The 22,500-nt window shown below is 49.0% G+C and overlaps 1 protein-coding gene across 12 annotated transcripts in view; it reads right to left on the bottom strand.

Annotated features, from left to right (window-relative positions):
* The window catches only part of plekha7b (pleckstrin homology domain containing, family A member 7b), a 77,868-nt gene that overhangs the window by 54,812 nt on the left and 556 nt on the right, over positions 1-22,500 (bottom strand). For 10 of the 12 annotated variants that reach the window (XM_077023807.1, XM_077023798.1, XM_077023800.1 and 7 more), the window contains exon 3: positions 22,292-22,349. In XM_077023807.1, coding sequence (XP_076879922.1) covers positions 22,292-22,349 — 58 coding nt within the window. Of the gene's footprint in view, positions 1-7,800; positions 7,960-13,098; positions 13,435-22,291; positions 22,350-22,500 lie in introns of those variants that run through there. The other 2 variants (XM_077023797.1, XM_077023805.1) reach the window with 2 other exon arrangements.

Here is a 22,500-nt window from a genome sequence, read left to right as displayed (position 1 = left end):
ATGTGGTGTGTTCAGGTGGAGGTGTGGTGTGTTCAGGTGTGTTCATGTAAGGTATGATGTGGAGGTGTGGTGCGTTCAGGTGGAGGTGTGGTGTGTTCAGGTAGAGGTGTGATGTGTTCAGGTAGAGGTGGGTTGTGTTCAGGGGCGTTCAGCTGGAGGTGTGGTGCATTCAGGTGGAGGTGTGGTGTGTTCAGGTAGAGGTGTGATTTGTTCAGGTAGAGGTGTGGTTTGTTCAGGTGGAGGTGTGGTGTGGAAGTGTGGTTTGTTCAGGTGGAGGTGTGGTGTGTTCAGGTGGAGGTGTGGTGTGTTCAGGTAGAGGTGTGATTTGTTCAGGTAGAAGTGTGGTTTGTTCAGGTGGAGGTGTGGTGTGTTCAGGTGGAGGTGTGGTGTGTTCAGGTAGAGGTGTGATTTGTTCAGGTGGAGGTGTGGTTTGTTCAGGTGGAGGTGTGGTGTGGAAGTGTGGTTTGTTCAGGTGGAGGTGTGGTGTGGAAGTGTGGTTTGTTCAGGTGGAGGTGTGGTTTGTTCAGGTAGAGGTGTGGTGTGAAGGTGTGGTGTTTTCAGGTGGAGGTGTGGTTTGTTCAGGTGGAGGTGTGGTGTGGTGTGTTCAGGTGGAGGTGTAGTATGTTCAGATGGAGGTGTGGTGTGTTCAGGTGGAGGTGTGGTGTGTTCAGGTGGACGTGTGGTGTGTTCAGATGGAGGTGTGGTGTGTTCAGGTGGAGGTGTGGTGTGTTCAGGTGGAGGTGTGGTGTGTTCAGGTGGAGGTGTGGTGTGTTCAGATGGAGGTGTGGTGTGGAGGTGTGGTGTGTTCAGGTGGAGGTGTGGTGTGTTCAGGTGGAGGGGTGGTGTGTTCAGGTGGAGGGGTGGTGTGTTCAGGTGGAGGTGTGGTATGTTCAGATGGAGGTGTGGTATGTTCAGATGGAGGTGTGGTGTGTTCAGATGGAGGTGTGGTGTGGAGGTGTGGTGTGTTCAGGTGGAGGTGTGGTGTGGAGGTGTGGTGTGTTCAGGTGGAGGTGTGATGTGTTCAGGTGGAGGTGTGGTGTGTTCAGGTGGAGGTGTGATGTGTTCAGGTGGAGGTGTGGTGTGTTCAGGTGGAGGTGTGATGTGTTCAGGTGGAGGTGTGGTGTGTTCAGGTGGAGGTGTGATGTGTTCAGGTGGAGGTGTGGTGTGTTCAGGTGGAGGTGTGGTGTGGAGGTGTGGTGTGTTCAGGTGGAGGTGTGATGTGTTCAGGTGGAGGTGTGGAGGTGTGGTGTGTTCAGGTGGAGGTGTAGTATGTTCAGGTGTGTTCAGGTGCAGATGTACTGCAGATGCACAATCTTTACCTCCTAGCTGCACAGTCTTATCAAACATACAATCCGAACAACAGCTGAGGTTTAGTGGACCGAGTGGTGAGTGTGATATCGATGCACTTGAGTGAAACTGCACTAAGGAGAGTTTTTGTCCATCATACACACACAAACATGAACGCATTCTCACACACAAACATGAACGCATTCTCACACACAAACATGAATTCTCACACACAAAGAGCTCATATTCACATCTGGATTATCATATTTAATCATCTAAATCTTCCGTGAGTTGTAAATCAAATGTCACTGTTAAAATCATTAAGATCCAGAGTCAGGGCAGTGGTATCACACTACCAGTCCACATACGAATGCAGTTGCATTTGCTCACATTTGCAAAAAACGTATTGCTTCAGCTGATGATGCAAGTCTGAGCCCAGCGTGTGTGAGGACAGAATAAGTCAGTTTATGTCTCTAGCTCCGTGCTTTTTGCTGTGAGCTATAAATACTCACAGAGTACTAGAACCTCCTTTAAAAAGTTAATTTAAATGAACATCTAACTAAAGAGGATGAGAGGTTGGTGCATGGCATTCTGGGAATTCTCACTGTGCTCATGTGATTTCTACCAGTGCACCCCCAGGCTCACGTGATGGCTCACGTAGCGGCTCACGTGGCGATCTCCTCACTGTTAGTGTGGCAGGACTCCCCTCCTGGCCAGCCCAGGTGTTTTTTGCATCAGCTCTGTCTCCTGTGTGGGTCTAACGCAGGTGCTCCTTCACCACCGTCCTGTAGCGACTGCTGCTTATCGCAGCAAGGTTTCCTGCGATACGGGTCAACAGTCACACTGCTTGGCAGCAGCGACTGGACCGGTACGCTCCGGCACTGGCATCACTCTGGTGGTCTCTGGCAGGCTGGTGTGTGGCACGGAGTCAGTGGCAGACGTCGCAGACCCCGACGGCCAACCAAACATACGCTCCATGTGTCCTGAGCTTGCAGCCAAACACCAGAAGAGCTGCTGTGAATATATCTGATAGTTCCCAGTGTCACTGGTGGAAAAGGCCCCCAGGGCGTTTGCAGGGAATCCGCAGCAGAGAGACCGGAACAGAGAGACCGGAGCAGAGAGACCTGAGCAGAGAGACCTGAGCAGAGAGACATGACCAGAGAGACATGACCAGAGAGACTGGAGCAGAGAGACCTGAGCAGAGAGACATGACCAGAGAGACATGAGCAGAGAGACATGAGAAGAAAGACTGGAGCAGAGAGACTTGAGCAGAGAGACCTGAGCAGAGAGACTTGAGACTGGAGCAGGACCAGTGAGTGATGTAGACACTCTTCTCACTCAGGTACTGGCCTCTCCCATCAATGCACTGGCTCCTCCCACCCATGCACTGGACACTCCCACATACACTGACCCCTCCCACCCAGGTACTGGCCCCTCCCATTCAGGCACTGACTCCTCCCACACATAGCACAGCAGCCCTCCCCCCGGGCTAGACAGACCTCGTTCCGGCTCACAGCACCGAGCTCGGCGTCACTGTGGTGTCGACAGCAGCAGCAGCGCTTCATGGGCACCCAGGGGGAAGGACGTCGCCTCAGGTGTAAGCAGACAAAGCCCCGATGGCTGAGGACCCCGGGCAGCACTCTCGCACCATCAAGCGCTCACACGTGTGCGTTACAGAGCCCGAAGGCCATCAGCGTGAACTGTGCACTGCGTGAACACCATCTTCTCTTTAGCCTTTGGAGCGTCGCTCAGCACATCCAGGGAGCCGAGCTCTCCTCCACGTGTGGGAGCGGGTGTGAGTCAGACTCCGTCAGCTGCCAGTGCTCCGCTGTGATGCTTTATCTGCTCCAGGAATCCCCGCCGCTGTCTGATGGCTCCAGCAGCAGTTGCCATCGAACACGCGTCACTGTTGATGCTGTGCTGCACTAAGTCGGTCCGCACAAAGTCTTTCTCCGTCACCGCGTCTGGCACAGATGGACACGCAGCTGCTCCTGGGTTGACCCATGTGTTCTGTGGTCACTGCCTGTGTCACCTGTGCTGTCCGCCCTGGACACCAACCAACCAGCAGTAGTGCTTCGTGATCAGATCCTCCAGCACTGGTGGCTTCATCTGCAGAAAAAAAGGTCTTCTACCTGACACCAAGCCCCGCCCCCTGGGGATCGACCAACCGGCTCTGTCGCTGCGTGTTCGTCTCCTGCCGAATGCCGCTGTGACCGGCACTCCCTCCCTCTCGTGTCGACCCAGCGGATGCTGATGGGCCTCGTTTTCCGGGGAGCTGTGTTCCACCTACGCTGCACTCAACACAGTGGCAGAACTGGCAGCCCATCTTCCTCGCTGTGGTGTCGTTGCGGGGGGGGGTTATTCCGTCTGGCTCGGGCTCACCACACTGACTGGTGCTCCGTCCTGTCTGCCTACGCCGCCACAACACCAGTGGGTGGGGTCTCCTCCCTGAGCACCTCCGCCCTACAGTGTCAGCACGGCGTCTTCGCAGAACTCTCCCCTCCCGTCGGACCGTCGTGCTCAACTCCATCCCTTACCCACACTTACCAGACACTGCTCATCAGACACTGCTCATCAGACACTACTCAGACACTGCTCATCAGACACCGCTCATCAGGCACCGCTCATCAGACACAGCTCATCAGACACAGCTCATCAGACACAGCTCATCAGACACCGCTCATCAGACACTGCTCATCAGATGTCGCTCATCAGACGCCGATCATCAGACACTGATCATCAGACACTGCTCAGACACAACTCTCATCAGACACTGCTGAGTTAATGGAGAGTTAAGGCAGAGGGTTAACAGCATTCTACACTATTACCTTAAATGTCTTTTTTTCATTTCCAGCACAGCTTAGAGTGTCTGATGACATAGTGTGTCAGTTCGCCTGGTAATAACTAGTAAACTAAGGCAAGTGGTGATGTAGTGGTGAAAACACGCAGTCACAGACTGCAGTGGACAGAAGGTTGGGGGGTGGGGCTGGGGGGGGTGAGTGGAGGTGTGGGCGTATGTGGGGGGGGGGGGGGGGGGGCAGGTTCCTTCCTCATTCAGCCTTGAATAATGAGAGGAACAAGACGTGCTCTCTTTAGCAGGCCCAGCAGGTGTGTTTCACTCCTGCAAGAGGAACAGGGCAAGAGAGAGAGAGAGAGAGAGAGAGAGAGGGGGGGGGGGGGGGGGGGGAGACTGAAAGAGAGAGACAACCAACAAAGAGACAGAAAGACAAATACACAGAGAAAGACAGCCAGACAGAAAAAGACTGAGAGAGAGTGAGACAGAAATCGATGAAGCACACTGACCCTCTCCTGGCCTAGGTGTGCACCTGCTTTCAGACATGATGCACATGCCAGTTGGACAACTGTGTTTGTCGGGGTGTCACTGCCAATTCCCCAAACCATCCACCACATGACCCCCCCCCCCGTCTCATTACTGCAGGGCACCATCCAGATTGGAAATCTCCCAGTATATAACCCACACGATGACATGCAGCTCTAATGACTGATTCACTGTCCTGCTCTTCCCACAGGCCTGAATGAGGCTACCGGGCTAAACGCACCATCTGAGGAGAATCCCTGTGTTTATCGATAATGGGAGTGGCCTCAGAGCGTAAGCATACTGTCATGAAACCTTCTCCAGACGGTCCATAACAAACAAACACACGGGCTGTATCCAAAACATCACTTTATTTTGACTTTGCAAAACAGAAACTCTAATGGGTTTGGCAGTACTAAATAAAAACCCACCAGCATGAGGTCCTCACAGATGAGCCTACCGAGCCGAGTTCACAGAGCCAGTAAGGCCAACCCCACCTCCTACACCACAGACCAGACGGCCACAGGGTTCCACAGTGGGAGGAGCAGTAGTTTTGAGGAGCAGGAGGCCAGCAGCCCACCGGAGCTCAGGAGGATGGTGGAACTCAGCCCCAGACACGGTGGGACCTGTCAAGGGGATATAGCGCCCATCACACCCTGGAGCACAGACGGCCCCACACGCTGGGCTACGGTTCTACAGAGAGAACGCAGACACGAGTGCTCGCTGTGTTTGACAGTAAATAAAACATGTGTAGGTAAATAAGCAGGCAAAGCAAAGAGCTTCTTTACTAGAAATCCCACCAGGCACTTTCCACAGAGATGTCAAACCTGATTGTGGATTGGAAAGGTGCGCTCACACACACACACACACACGCACGCGCACACACACACACACACACACACACACACACACACACACACACACACACACACACACACACACACACACACACACACACACACACACGCACACACACACACACGCACACACACACACACACACACACACGCGCGCACACACACACACACACACACACACACACACACACACACACACACACACACACACACACACACTCCAGAGGGCCAGCATTTAGCCCAGTGTTCTTCCTCCGTCCTCTGGGACAGGTTCCCATTTTGTTATCGCTGTCATACAAGCATGTGTGAATGCACAGTCTCCTCTGTCTTTCCTCCTCCCCTCTCTCCCCTCTCCCCCCTCTCCCCTCTCCTCCCCTATTCTCCTCTCTGTTCCACTCCTCCTCTCTCTCCCCCTCCCTTCCCAAACTTCAGTGGGATCAGTTAACACAGAGAGAGCAGCCACCCCCCCCCCCCCCCACCAGGACGCTAATACCCAGAGTTACCCTAGCCCACGCTTCATTAGCCACCAGCCTGCAGGAGAAGTCTACACCAGGACTCTCGTGTTGCAGCACAAGCCTCCATACACGCACACACACACACACACACACACACACGCACGCACACACGAGACACATTCCATTTCCAATCACATAAGTGGTGACATGCTTTCTGGAGCTAAAACAATCTGCACAGATGTGTTTATTGGAACTTGGTGTTGCGGAACTAGACACGACGTCGTTACAAGATCGCGTCTGTGTTTGTGAGACTAATTAAACATGCAGCAGCACATCACACAACACAGGTAAGGAAGTACACAATACATAATCACTTAATATTTCCACAACAGTCAAGTCCGTTTTCTATAACTTCCGTGATACAGAACCGCTGAGTCAGACATACAGAGTGGATCTGGATGTGTGTGGAGACGCCCACGCGGACCCCGTCCACATCCGCTCCAGGAGATCGCACCGTTTCCTGAAATTCCAGAGGCCGCCGTGCGTTCCAGGAAACATGTGCACTTCCATGTCATAATTCAAAACACAGTGTGGTCCTCCCATTCTGTCTTTTTTTCCAGTCTTCAGTTGCCACAACTACCAGGCTGATTCCATGTAGGAAGAACTCACGCTAGCCCCACGGACTCGTGCGCGGGTGGGGGCTCGGGCCAGCGGAGGCTGCTGGCGGCCTGACTGCTACACCACACCCAGGAGGGGAGGGGGAGCGGGCGACGGGCGGGCACGGCGGACAGGGCCCAGGAGAGTGGACGCGTCCTCTCTCACAGGCCCCGGCACGCCACGCGGCTCACCACACTGAATCTCAATGAGCACAAGGCGTAGCTGCAGAATCACCAGAAACACACGGCACTGCGGAAGGACGGAGTTCCTTTGATTTGCAAAGTTTCTCAAATGAAAAAGTTTCACGTGTGGAAAGGACTAGAAAACACTGTTAAAGTGGAATGCTTGTACTATATATAAAAATATATATTTAAATATAGACCTGTGTGTGTGTGTGTGTGTGTGTGTGTGTGTGTGTGTGTGTGTGTGTGTGAGAGAGAGAGAGAGAGAGAGAGTGAGAGATATAGAGGGGGTGTAGAGAATAGAGGAGAGAGGACAGAGACAGACAGAGATAGATAGAGGAGAAAGAGAGATAGGAGACAGAGAGAAGGAACAGAGACAGACAGACAGACAGAGGGAACAGAGAGACAGACAGACAGAGAGAACAGACAGACAGAGGGAACAGAGAGACAGACAGACAGAGGAAAAAGAGAGTGAGAGAGAGAGAGTGAATTATGACCTGAATGTATCAGGGCTCATCATCATGCGTGCACACCTGCTCCGTACAGGGTTATATGAGTGCATAACCATGAATAGCTGAACACAGACCACTGCAAAGCTGCCTTAGTGAGTCCACGTCTTACTGCATCAACAATCAGAGCCACACATAGAGCCCCAGCACGCACCAGCCCTCAGCGTCTCCCGCCTCACTCGGACAGCCAAGGAGAGCAGACAGAACACCGCTGCACCGACATCCGAAAACACGAGCAGCGTGTCCCCCGGAGGAGTCAGGGAACCAGAGCAGGGACCTACCACTTGACCAGCATCACCGCCTTGCACGCAGCACGGGTCCAGGTGCCTGGAGCCCGGTCCCGTCCAGCCGTGGAAAAACGTCCAGCAAGCCGGTTTTACACAGCACTAACCCACACAGGGCAGCAGAGACCGGAGTTCTGGACAGATCTCTGGCCCTGGGTCAAACACTGCAGCACCTCACCCCTACACATCTGATATATCTGTGTGCCAGGCGTCTTCATCAGCAGGGTAATAAGATGTCCAGGGAGGTACACACCTGTAAGTCACGCGGCAGACGGGCTGTCCTGGGTAGAGGGTGTACTCCGAGTACCATCGCTCCCTCCACATACTCGTGGCCGGGTTAAGGACAGCCGAGCAGAGCCAGGATCCCACTACTGCTACTGCAGCCCAGTACCGAGCCTCATTTAAACACGCTTTCTCTCTCCCCGGGCTCTCCCACTCACACTGAGCCACTGGGTGGGGGGGGAATATACACACATAAATACGAACCCACACCTAACAAGCCACACACACGTAGCACAGCAGCTGAGCCTGACTCTGGCTCCCTGTAGTGTAAGTGCGTATGTGTGTGCGCGCGCGCGCGTGTGTGTGTGTGTGTGTGTGTGTGTGTGTGTGTGTGTGTGTGTTCGTCACTGGCCTGATGACGTAACATGTTCTGCTTTTCAGTGCTCCAGGCTCTCCTGGCTTACCAAGTGAGACACCAGAAGAGCAGAGAAACAATAAAAACATAGTAAGCTAGTGGGCAGAGAGAGACATGGAGACAATGACCATGAGGGGAGGAGAGGAAGAGGACAACAGAGAGAGAGAGAGAGAGAGAGAGAGAGAGAGAGAGGGAGTAAAGGAAAGGTAAAGACTAAGAAAGACATGAGTAGAAAAGAAAGATGAATAGAGATAAAGAATTGGAAGAATGACAGAGAATAAAAGAGACAGAGACAGAGAGAGGGAGAGAGAGAGGGAGAGAGAGAGCTGGAGAGAGAGAGAGAGAGAGAGAGAGAGAGAGAGAGGGAGAGCCTTTCCAAGATTCAGCATGTGCCAGCCCTCCAGCTCAGAGATTACTAATGACTACAATCAGCTAATGAAGGATGTGTGTGCCAAGAACACCCCCACAATGGGGACCAGAATAGGGACCAGAATAGGGACCAGAATAGGGACCAGAGTGGGGATCAGAATAGGGCTCAGTGTGGGGACCAGAATAGGGACCAGAATAGGGTTCAGAGTGGGGATCAGAATAGGGACCAGAATAGGGCTCAGAGTGGGGATCAGAATAGGGACCAGTGTGGGGACCAGAATAGGGACCAGTGTGGGGACCAGAATAGGGATCAGAATAGGGTTCGGAGTGGGGATCAGAATAGGGACCAGAATAGGGTAATAGTAGAACTTCACCCAAATCCTCTCTCACTCACGCAAAACACACACACCTACAGCCTTCACAAACCCACCAGTCACCAAACTAACATCACAAATGACCTACATACCTACATAAGTCTGCAGTTTTTATTAGGAAATGCCATACATGTAGTGTCTCTACCAATTACATTGGCCCAGTGTATAGTAACAAGCCATGACGATCCCAAGACGATCCCTAGACCTGTACTCCCTCAGTGAGGAAGGGCCTGGCTCCTTTAATATAGCCCTGGGTCCTGAAGAAAACATCCCGCACCTATACACCATCAGCTGCCACTCCTACACACACACCCCCCCCCCCCCCCCCCACACACACACACATCTACACACACACACACACACACACACACACACACATTCTAAAGCACACTCTTGGACATTTGACCAATCAATAGCACATTTGCAGCTGCATGTTATGGAAATCCACGTCAGCTGAACATAAATAACCGTGACCTGTTTCATTTAGACATGCTATTTCCTTTCTTACATTAGCGAGTTATGACTCTACAGAATGCGTCTGCTAGTCACATGCACCGCTGTCATAGCAGTGGCACTCACACTTTTCTTGTGTCTCAAGCAATATAAGATTTATTTCTCAATGCCAGGTATGATCTGTATCCACGGCGACTGGATCCAACCAGGAAGTGAATGAATCATCTACCATTGATTGTCTGCTCATACCACCTGACACGGTTTTTGCTGTAATGTCACGGGCGTGAGCTAACAGCTCAGATTCAGACTCACATTCAGCTATGCACAGTCATACTTCAAAGGCTGTAGTAGCACAGCTCATTTCAGAAGTTCTTCTCCTTAACAGGTGTTTTCATTTAGGAACACTGTGGTCTGGTGTAGGGCAGAGAGCATGAGGCTCTGTCAGGGTTACGAGTTAGGGGTTAGGGGTTAGGGGTTAGGGGTTAGGGTTAGGTTAGTGTTAGTGCTAAGGGTTAGATTGGGGTTAGGTTAGTGTCTAGTCTTGGATCCTGTAAATCTGCATTGAAGTAATTCAATTTCAATTGTAATTGTTAAAATCACTACATAGATACGTTTAAAAACTCTATCAAATTTCCTAGTAGAATAGAGTGTAGCCAAAAAATTGTAAGTATACTGCATCTGTCAGCTAGGTGTAAGGAACAGATCTCAAACTGTTTGAGACATGCTTGGATATCATCGTGCCATCTGAAGACAGCTTCAAATCAATTCCACACATTGATTTAGAAGTTCAACAACCCGGTAAAGTTACCTTTACCTTCCAAACCCTGCTCTGCTCTCATCGGACACCAAGCTACCCTACATGAACACACAACACCTTCCAAACTCATGGGATAACCTAGTACAAATACAATTTTAATATATCACACTTTGTACGAGTTTGTTGAATTTCACCTGACCTCGTGTATTAAAAGTGTTCTCACTGCCTGTGCTCTAAGCGAGGCCCGATGTAAATCACAGTTACTAATCAATCCATTACAATATTGAACCAAACAGGAATGCTCACTCCGTATGACTTTGGGGAAGAGTCACAGTGCCCTGGTAATGATTCTGCTAAAACAATGTGTCTGCTGATTCGCTGTCCTTCTCTTCCTGTCAATACCTTTGCCCAACAGAATAACAAGAAGGTGAATGAATAACACCTTCCAGAGTGGACTGCGCCTATTGAGATACCAGCTACAAGGATCTTACCTTCAGAACCTCCAAAAAACCGAAACTACACTGGTTCCACTTTGTACATAGCAGCAGCAACACAATTTTGCAGTGTGTCCTCCAAAGTTGGGCAACAGTTTCACCACCAGGTCCGCCAGCGACTTCCAAGAACCTTCTGAGAGGGCGTCCTCACATCCAGGAACCAGCAGGGCCAGCGGTACAATCCCATACACGTCAAGGAGGAAAGAGAGCCGTCCAGGACCTCGCGCAGTAACGATCCACACCTTCCTCAGACACCATCCTCCTCGTTCGGACGAGAGCAGAGCGCGCGACCCTGCCGTGACCTCCTCCCGCTTCCTCGCCCCGGACGCGTCTGTTCTGACGCCCACCGCGTCTCATTGGTGGAGGTTGAGAGTGTGGAGTCAGGGCAGGGGGTGATAGTGCTACCTCAGCAGGTCCGCAGCCCCCTGCAGTGGGACAGACTCACGCCGTCAGCATCTACGCTGCCAGCTTCTCTACTGTCTTCTCTAATCGAATGTTAGAGGAAGGGTCTTCACCATCCCCCACTCTCACATTACACCTGTCAGACGAATGCCCAATGGCTCAGCTCACGCAAAACAGGAAGAACCGATGAGCTGGCTTTCCGGATGCAACCGGAACCTTCCGGCACCTAAACGTAGACTCGGGGCCACAGGGGATGATCAGTTTGCACTAACAAAGAGAAAACACTCAAGCGAAAGTGTCAAACTACATCTGAAAACATGACTATTTCCAAACTTTATGACTTATGTCAGACAGAAACACAGTCAAAAAACACTGATGTTACAACACTTAACAGGTACAGAGATCTATGGCAAGAGAAGAAAGAGCTTCGACAACCGAATAATGCGTCCTCTCATTTCGAGAATCAAGAAACTCTGTAATGTAAGACGTTTTTATGACCATTACTGCGAGGTCATTTTAAAGACACAGAAAAATGTTTTCATATGCAAATTGAAACTACTTTTTTTCTACTAGCTTATATAATTCAGACATGAGAAAAAATGCTCCACCTCAAGAAAGAACATCAACAGATCAAATAAATCCTCCCCATGAGAACTCATTATTGAGTTCTCCGTCACTACAATTACTGACATAAATTACAGCAATGCCATGTTAGTTCCAACATCCTCAATTACCTGCATTTATAGATGCACTACCTGACACTCCATAGCATGATATATCACTAAGCTATGCAATGTCTGCACACATTTAATAACTACACATTTAATTTAATAACAGACGCACGCAATCAGACAGCATTAATCTGTGCAATCTATTTATTTTTCAAGGCACAAATTGCGCTCAAGTACGAACGAATCTGATTTGTGGAGAGCCAAAGCTTAACAGCATGTAGTGTTTTCAGAAATATTTACTGTACAGGTCTCCCTCCAGTAATATCTGCCCTTTCACTGATGCTATTATGACACAGGTGACCTTATAAACAGAACTGTGCCTGGCGGTCTTTAACATTCATACCCTCAAATGCAGATTCATACCCTTCCACTGAGGTAGCTCACCGAGTTCAGGATGAGTGTAACACAATATATAAAAATATTCAACACTTTCAGTCTGTTGACCTATTAATTTAGTCAAACATTAATCTTAGTCAGCTGTAGTAATAAACAAGTAACAATTAGATTTTTCAGGACTTTCCCAAAATGATAAGCATACTTATTTGGCCAAGACAAGATGAAAAGTAGAAATTCAGCTGCCTGTGCATTCTGTTTAATTCTTCCCGATCGAGTGAAAACTCTGAAAACACAGGCCACTGAAAACGCATACTTGTAAAAGGCCGTCAATCCCAGAATGCCCCATTTCCAGAACAAAAGCGTTTCATTATTAGCCATTGTCGTTTCCTTCAGCAGCCCAGAAAAGCGTGGATGTTTGCCCACATTCTTGTCATGGTTTGAATTACATGAACCCACAAATCCAGATAGTGGAACGTCTGAAGCGAAAGACGCCGACCAGTGCTTACAGAGCACAGAATCCACCTCTCCTTAGACCTGCACTTCTCCTCACACCTCCTCACACCTCCTCACTTCTCCTCACACCTCCTCAAACTCTCTCTTCCCTCTAGCTTCCTGAAGGTCACAGGCGAATTCTGGTAATGCAGCAAATATCTGTCACCTGGGAGGTTTCCTCTCTCTCATCTCTTGCCTTGAAAATGTGGAAAGTCTCTGTCTCTCTCTCTCTCTCTCATGCTCTCTTATCCTCTTTCATTCTCTTTCTCCATTTTTATCTCCCTCTCTCTCTTGACAAAATACGGACAATCTCCCACATCCATTCACATTCAGCCACTGTTGGGAAACGACTATGTCCAGCTATGCCATAAATAATGCTACTTACATCAACTGCCGCAGTGAATAGAAAACAAATAACCCTCACTCAGACGTCTGACTTCTTCACTTCACCCACCCTGACTCAAAGGCACCACGCCAGGCTGCAGTCTGAGTTCTGTCAGCATTACCTTCCCTCCCCTGTGGAGACTTCTTCCGCTTCCTCACAGATAGTCTCCAGCTGGGCCTGGTTCTTGTCTCTGCCGGCGTCCCTCGGCGTGTCGGAGCGTAAGGACAGGCAGCTGCAGCAGAGACCCACGCTGCCGTCGGGGCGTCCGGCCCTGGTGCCCGCTCCTCCGCCCTGCCCGCTCTCTCGCCCTGAGTCTGCACGTCTACCCATGCTGCTTAGCGCACGTGGGGTAACGGGGAGCTCATCTCACCCGTAAATGCCCAGGCGTTCACCGCAGGATCTGGGGTTAAATATCGCCGGTCTAACAGCGTTTGACGGAGTAGCTGCTGCCGGCAGCACACAAACGGCTACTGTGTCCGCCGCTCAATCCCCTCTTTGTTTGTCCTGTTTTTTCCCCACCGCTCCAGAACACTGTTATTACCACCCGAGTGCTGTTTGTTTCTACCAGCACAAACAATGTGTTCTTCGCCTGGCATCATGGCCTTCATCACTCACTGCCATGATGGTGCCAGGGCACCGCGGCCTTCCGTAGCTCGTCCGCCACGGGGGGGGTGGGAGGTGGGAGTGCGTGGCCAGAGATGTGGACATGCCCACAACCCTACAACAACACGAGCTGAAAAGCTCCGAGACCCTGTCCCGAGGTCTTCTGGCAAGTACTCACCCCAGCTCATTTGCACCAAGCAGACTCTTCATTGGCTGCTGGTGGTCAGAGGCAGCTAATACAATTTTGGAAAGATAAATGGCTCCAGGTAGTGAATTCTAAAGTACAATTTTCCATTTCTTGCCCACTTCTGCCCCCCCCCACACACACACCAACCCCCCACTCCCAACTGCCTCTGCCCAGCCCACACACCTCCACACACCCACACACACCCCCATTCCCCACGTTCATGTCCATTCTCGTCCACTGCGCCTTCACTGCGCACGTCTCCCTCTGCAAAGGGGAAATCATTAAACAGTCTCATCACAGTGAAGGGCTCCTGCCTCTTCCTCCTCCTCCTCCTCCTCCTCACTGAAAAACGCAGCATAATCACTTTATCCCCCACTCTCCACACACAGCTCGGAGCGAGAAGGAGAGGCCACAACACCAGCCTGCTCTACACACACCTCACTTCTCGTGGCTGGGAACCGTGCATAGATCAAACACACGCAAAATTCAGAGGTCAGCATGAGTCACACAGCTCGAACTGGGCAATCGTAATCAAACACAGATAGAGGCCACGAATAACTCAGTAATCAGTAATCATCATAAATGAGTCAGGTCCACAGCAGTTGCAGAGATACTGAGTCTAGGGTCTAGAGTCCATCAGTATCTATGGTTCATTGGTGTTTAGGGTCTAGGGTTCATGTCGTATCGTGCTGAAAGCGAGCATCTCTGCTCTGAAATATACTGATTAGAGCCTCCCGTATGAGAGAGTTTGATTACAGGCTGTAGTGCCATTCAGTCACAGTGGAGGTACCAGCAGGGCAGAGAACACAAGCAGCCAGTGCTTGTTTGTCCACTGGATCTGAGAGGGTTTGGCCACAGGTACAGACTGGCACTCGATCCTCACACTGAATGACTTCAAACAACCTCATTTGCATTAGATTCTAAGACCTCAACGAGGCAGCAATAAAATGAGTTCATTTGGTCATCTGGGTTGTTGTTTGCTAAGAGTTCTCATGGTTGCTAAGGCAGTGAACTGGCCAACAATCAAAACATTACTGAAAATAAAGAAATACTTTGCTCAGAGTTTACCTCCCTGCAAAGGACCTCGCTTTTCCATCTGAAGAACCGACAACTTCACAACAGCTGCTTGTAAGTAGGACCTCCAGTCATCCAGATCAAGCATTTGATGTTCTGTAAGATTATTCTCAGTGAGCTACTACTCATCACGACTGGGACACTGTAAACTAGTTAATGTTCAATAGCTACAAAGATCTGCTTCAAAACAATAAAATGCCTGTGGTGAAACCCAGACCCTTCAGAAGTGAGTTGGCATGTTCAAAAAGATTTTACCGCTACGAGAATAAGAAAGACTCAGAAATATCTGGGGTCTGCCATTATGTCTTATGGTAAAAATAAAATAAACTGCTATGAAAATAACAATAATATAAAATAATAATTTCAGGATAGGGAGAAGAGTTTAGTTTTATTTTCCACATGAGGAAATCTGAACAATGCTCCTTTAGTGCAACCTCATCAAACAGAGCGAGTCAACAGTCTCACGTGCTTTTAAAACATTTAGCTCTTTCAAGCTGCTTTCATCTGAACTCTTGTGGTCAAGCCAGCAACAAAAAACAACAACAGCGTAAAAGCTTGTAAAGAATGCCCTCTGTCAGGGGCAGGAGCCAGACAACACACACAACATCCAAATAAAAACTCTTAGCCAGGTAAACCCGAAATACAAGTTATTAAAAAGACAGTTATTCAGGAATTGGAATAATTTGCATGGCAGATAAGTGATTCCATGAGTGAATGGTGAGGAGTGAATTGTGAGGAGTGAATGGTGAGGAGTGCATCTAGTCCTCAACAAATCCACTCTTTCCTTGAGACACATACTTCCTTGAGCTAGCAAGATTTAGAGGGATCAGAAAATAAAAGGTCAAAGGTTATTCCTGGCACAGGGCAAAAACATCCCGGCGTTAACAGGGACCCTGCTTCCCTTTAACTAGTGTCTACTGTGCTACGTTCACTCTTGTGAAACTCTGTATGGCCGATTATCCTACTGTGCGCCAAGAATCACATCTACACACAGAACAGACAAAACTGATTAGATTGGTGTGAGAACAGTGCAAAAACAGCTTAGCAGAGAAGGGAAAATACCACAAACAGCCATTTTCTCCATATTCATTATTCATTCTGTGGGAGAACTAGCCTGGGGAGACCACAGCTCGCTGTCGTGGGCAGTCGATGTACGGCCCGCAGCGTCACGGAAACCCAATCCCTCGTCTCCCGTGAGACGCTGACCCAAAAGACAAAAAGAATATTGTCCCAACAGGACAGCATTGAGCAACAGTGCCTTTGAGAGCTATAGGGTTGCAGTAGTTCAACTCAGGAGGACTTGTCTGGGGATCTGTCTGCTCGGCTCCAGGTGAGGAGTGGGACGCCCAGCTCTGCTTATGACTGTGGAGTCACACACATTCCTCTGCAGCCTCCCACACACCCACACTACGGACAACAGAACCTGAAATCAAGAGCTGGACACTTGCTCAAAACATGCTCAAACACAAGAGGTATTAACCTACGATTTAAATTCATGTATTCATGTTTGAACATTGTACACACACCCAAGTGCATGGACGTGGCCAGGAATGTATATAGTGTCAGGAATGTATATAGTGTGTGTCTGTCCTCCATTTTAGAGGGTGTAAGGGAATGTGGTTTTACTATACTATGTTTATATTACTGCACTATACTATGTTAATATTACTATACTATACTACTAGTGCGGGCACATTGTAATGCTTCCTACTTCCACCAACCTGTTGCACTAGCAACAGGCTGTTGTCACACCAGCGATGTGTGGACTTGGACCGGTGGACTCAGTCTGCTCATTGTACAATGGGCCAAGGAGTGAAGGGGACCAGAACAGAAGCTCGGTGCTGGCTTCCAAAACCATCAGAACCAAAGCCCAGTCCTGCAGCCAGCTCTCGGCCCAAACCACATGCACTCAACAACCTGCACTTCTTATTAAATAGTCCAGCCTAAATATCATTTGCCTAACACAGTGTTATTTGACTGCTAATGCAAACACAAGAGATAAGCTATGCTTGAGATAAGCTCACCTTCAGAAAGCAGGTAAGAACTGCATAATCCAGTCCTTCAACAAGGGAGAAACTTATTGTGAAGACAGTCTGTCAATATAAGTGATCAGGCAAGAGAGAAGAGACTATTGCCTTGAGTGACCTCATCCATCTCACCTATTAGTGGGAAAACCACAAAAGAAATGTCCACTGCTCCCCCCAACCTTCTACTGCCCCCAAGTCTGAGACCTGCTGAGACCTGCTGAGATCTGCTGAGACCTGCTGAGACCTGCTGAGATCTGCTGTCGGTCAGCTCCCCGAGCACACTGCCATCATCTGAATCTGCGATCTCTTTATGAATCACCCAGAAAACTCACTGATCTATATGGAGTTCAATGGCCTTCACCAGGAGAGATGAACTTTCATCATCCAGAGCTTTGACGATATTGGTTCCATCAATCCCATTCAAATCCCTAATACATGCAGAAGAAACACTCAGTGCGGCCTTCACTGAGCTGTCCAGCAATGTTCTTGGTCTAGGATCTGTCCCACAACTCCTCTGAGTTCTGAGGGGAAGAACACTGCGTCAATGTCAAACACCTCTCTCCTTAACTCCCCGTTCACGGGCTGCATCTTTGATTCCTGTCACGTGGCAGGAATCCAGGCAGGTGCCACGACATTCCACTGCTTTCTCCATTAGCCCTTACAAGCTTGTATGGGATGTATGAAATATCTGGCAACCACAGAGCCTGCAGTAAATCATGTATACCTCAGATCCAGGATTCAAGGGCAGAATGCCGCACACACACACACTGCTCTCCCCATTAACCACAGAAATAATAATCACATCAGCAGGAACGGAGGGGTTCTGAGAGATGTCTAACGTCTAATGTTTCCACTCCAGATCTATTCTATTTATATTGTAGTTCGTGCACTTTATGACATTCTGCTGTTTGTGCAGACTTATCGGATGACAGGATAGATGCTAAGATGTAACGACAAGCTTGTTTTCCCCAAGACTGAGGTGCTGTTTACATTCACGCACATGAGCCTGCCAATTTTAAAAGAAATGGTGCGTACAAATTCTTTAGTAAAACTTGTGCTGTACTCACATATATAAGTTCTCACATCTTATGCTAAGCTGTTTGACTAGTAATTCAATTGACTTAATAGGTTGTGAAGCCAGTGTCTGTTAAAAATCACCATTTGCCTTTTCAAATGACGTTAACAAATTCTGACACAGGAACAGTGCGTAGTGGCAGTGTACAGGATCCCAGCAGGAACTGTGGTGTCCCGTAGGCCACGAACATGCTCTTTATTTTACAGCCCTGACATCTGTATACTGCTACTAGTGTCTCACAGCTGCAGCGTACAGCCAGACTGCAGACGCTCCACACAAAGCCTGCCTTCACCAGGCACCACAATAAAACCGTCAGCAGCAATGCATTTCCAAAATCATTTTCACTGACCTTTCAAACTCCCCCTCCATTATGCTAATATTGCGGCCGAGTTTCCCACTGGTCTGAGAACAGCCAGAGGAAAAAAAAACCCCAGAACAACAAACTGATTCGTCACCAAAGTAGAATGATTGAAGTGAAGAGCAGCATGTTTGGTACTAATGCACTCTGGGTCACACTGCGTAACAGATCTACAAAAGAGCGGACACTAAAACAGACAGGTGATGTATTTCATACGGGTAGATTTCTGAAACTATAAATGTACAGCGCAACAAGGCACCACTGTAGCACCAGCTTATGTGTGTGAGGGATGAAAAAAACCAACAAAAAAATCTTACTTATTGAAAAGCAGTTGTGTCGTTCTAGCTGCAGAGGTGAATATATTACCAGGGTTAGGGTTAGGGTTAGGGTTAGGGTTCCCAAGAAGGGATAGGCATTCCCAAGAAGAGAAGATAGGGATGAATGTTCAGTACCATTCAGAACTTGTCATTCGTAACTTCAAAGACATTTTTGCTGCATTTTGTTGCTCTTTTAAGCTAAAAATGCTACACAAGCATTGAAGAACAAAGCAGCAAAGCTTCGATGTGACGGGAAACTCTCACGTCCACTTCCACATCACACCATCACATCATCACACCATCACACCATCACATCATCACACCATCACACCATCACACCATCACATCATCACACCATCACATCATCACACCATCACATCATCACATCATCACACCATCACATCATCCCATCATCACATCATCACACCATCACATCATCCCATCATCACACCATCACATCATCACACCATCACATCATCCCATCATCACATCATCCCACCATCACACCATCACATCATCACACCATCACATCCTCCCATCATCACACCATCACACCATCCCATCATCACACCATCACACCATCACATCATCACACCATCACATCATCACACCATCACATCCTCCCATCATCACACCATCCCATCATCACATCATCACACCATCACATCATCACACCATCACATCATCACACCATCACATCATCACACCATCCCATCATCACACCATCACATCATCCCATCATCACACCATCCCATCATCACACCATCACATCATCACATCATCCCATCATCACACCATCCCATCATCACAACATCACATCATCACACCATCACATCATCACACCATCACATTATCCCATCATCACACCATCACATCATCACACCATCACATCATCATACCATCATATCATCACACCATCACATCATCCCATCATCACATCATCACACCATCACACCATCACATCATCCCATCATCACATCATCACACCATCACATCATCACACCATCACATCATCATACCATCACACCATCACATCATCACATCATCCCATCATCACACCATCACATCATCATACCATCACACCATCACATCATCACACCATCACATCATCACACCATCACATCATCCCATCATCACATCATCCCATCATCACACCATCACACCATCACACCATCACATCATCACACCATCATATCATCACACCATCACACCATCCCATCATCACACCATCACATCATCACACCATCACATCATCCCATCATCACACCATCCCATCATCACACCATCACATCATCACACCATCACACCATCACATCATCCCATCATCACACCATCACATCATCACACCATCACATCATCCCATCATCACACCATCACATCATCATACCATCACACCATCACATCATCACACCATCACATCATCACACCATCACAACATCACATCATCATACCATCACACCATCACATCATCACACCATCACATCATCCCATCATCACACCATCACATCATCACACCATCACACCATCATACCATCACACCATCCCATCATCACATCATCCCATCATCACATCATCACACCATCACATCATCACACCATCACATCATCCCAATACCGGCAACTGGCACATATGCTGGAGGAAAGAAGGGTCTGCAGACATGTTGTGTTCCTGGGTTGTGCTGGGATGAGTTTGGTACAGTGATGCTGGATTAGAAGCTCAGTGTGTGCCGGGGCATGGCAGCTGCTTCCTGCGAGGTGCTGGTTGATTCCTGCACTCCAAACAAATCAGGCTGTGAAACACAGCAGAAAACTACCGGCTCTTGGCGGACGTCTGAGCATACACACGCTCTGGGCAGCAAAACAAGCAAGCAAGCAAAACCAGTGCAGCTGAACTGGTGAAAGGATGAAGGACACGTGGACGCTACAGTGGGCGTCAATGTTTTTTATTGCCGCTGTTTTCATATTAAATTAAGCTGAATGGGTAAAGTGACTTTGGCGTGCCTGACCACTGTGATTGGACAGTCTGATCACGCCATCTATCTCTGTCACCAAAGGAAAGAGTTATATCACGTGCCCACATGTGCTTGACCACACACACACACACACACACACACACACACAGAGGACACAATGGGAACGCAAATGCAGCTGATAGGGAACGTGAAGGTCTTGCACAATCCTGGACACGAGGAGAATGTTAATGGACAAACCCGTCCAGCACGGGCAGGCAGAGACCTTTGACCCCTGCCACGTGGTAAAAGGGAGAGACGTGAGTGGAGCATCGCTCACGTGGAGGTCACGCGTCAGTGCTGACCTCTCACGAGAGCTGGACACCTCCTGCCTCCCCATACACAAAGACGAAAGATGTCCCAGCTGTTTTGTAGGGGAGATCAAAACAATCACCACCACTCAAGGTAATGCACAACTTCCACAAAACAAGAGTTTGTTTTCATTTAAGTGGCATCAGTAGCAATAAACAAAAGTGACATGTGGTCACTCTTATTTCATGCTGCCTTAAGTCCAGGGCTGGAGTGGGCCCTTTTTTCAGCCTGGGAGTTTTGTGCCCAAATCCGGCCCAACATTATTTTTCCCTCCCAATCGGCCCAAACTAGAGATTGACATGAGCCGGCCCATCAGGAATCCTCCCGAATCTCCCGATTAGCCACTCCAGCTCTGCTTAAGTCTAAAATGGAAAAAATGCCAGCTAACGGCCTTTAAAGTCCTTGTGATCAAAAACACTTCCTGCTCAATAGTGTCTTGACTCTGCGCTGTGGTCATCTTTCCATCTGCAGTTATCACACCCTTGTCTCCTGCTAGCATTACTGTAGTAAACTCTGTGTCTCAGATCTCTGTTTGTCTGTCTAATTACAGCAAGCATGTGTGTATTTGTCTACTTTGTTTCCACCAGAGCCATCAGTGAGAATTAGCTTCTCTGTCTCTGTCTGTAATGACCTTGTTAGCCGTCCTGAAGCTCAATCCTGGCCTCTTCCCTGTCTCCCCATCAGTGCTTCTAGACCTTTAGAAATACCGAGAATGACCCTGTCGTGGCTGCTCCACCGACCTCCACTACTTTCTGATCATTTGGTTTTCATTTGTCTTCTTTTTAACGTTCTGATGTTCATGTATAAAATGGGCTTGGGATTGAGTGAGTGTAACTATTTTATTTCTTACACAGCATTAAGGCTCATATGTGAACACTACCAACGTCAAATACGTGGAGGGTCTTCTGCATATTTCAGTCCGCAGTCTAAAGATTCAAGATCGCTAACTCCAAGATCCACGTGTCGGGCAGCCTACATACGAACAATTCAGTATATTATTCAGTATATTCTTCATTATTAGCAACATTGTCAGACTTTCAAAGCTGCGGCCAGGCAACGACACGCGTCCTGACTACATATTATTAACCACTCGTGTTTTTATGTCGGTGTCAAGGTTCATAAAAACAATGACAAGTCCCGTCCAAGTCCATTTAAACAAACGTAACCAGGGGCTCTTCCAAAAAGTCGTAAAACATGTGCGTTCCCCACATGTACAAGTTAACTGAAGCGCAACTTGCCCCCCTTGATCCGCGGGGTCCCGTGAGGACGCGCGACACCCCGCGGGCACGAGCACGCCATGCAGCTCCAGCGGGCTCGCGCGACCCCGGCGAACGGAAACGTGCTCGCGCTTACTTGATGAAGTAGCTGGCGCCCTCCACGGTGAAGCCCTCCTCCCATCCGCGCGGTAGATCTGGGGGAGAGAAGTGTTCACACTGCATCAGGCACAGATTTGGACACGAGAGTGTCCCAGTCACCATGCAGCAAAGACTCCGTTCAGCAGGCGGCTGTGTTTGTGTGTGACCCCCCCCCCCCTCCAGACCCCCCGCTAAAGTTCACACCGA

Source organism: Brachyhypopomus gauderio, chromosome 12 (genome assembly GCF_052324685.1).
Source record: "Brachyhypopomus gauderio isolate BG-103 chromosome 12, BGAUD_0.2, whole genome shotgun sequence".
NCBI lineage: Eukaryota > Metazoa > Chordata > Actinopteri > Gymnotiformes > Hypopomidae > Brachyhypopomus > Brachyhypopomus gauderio.
Note: the sequence above shows the minus strand (reverse complement) of the source record. Positions and strands in the feature narration are given on the sequence as shown.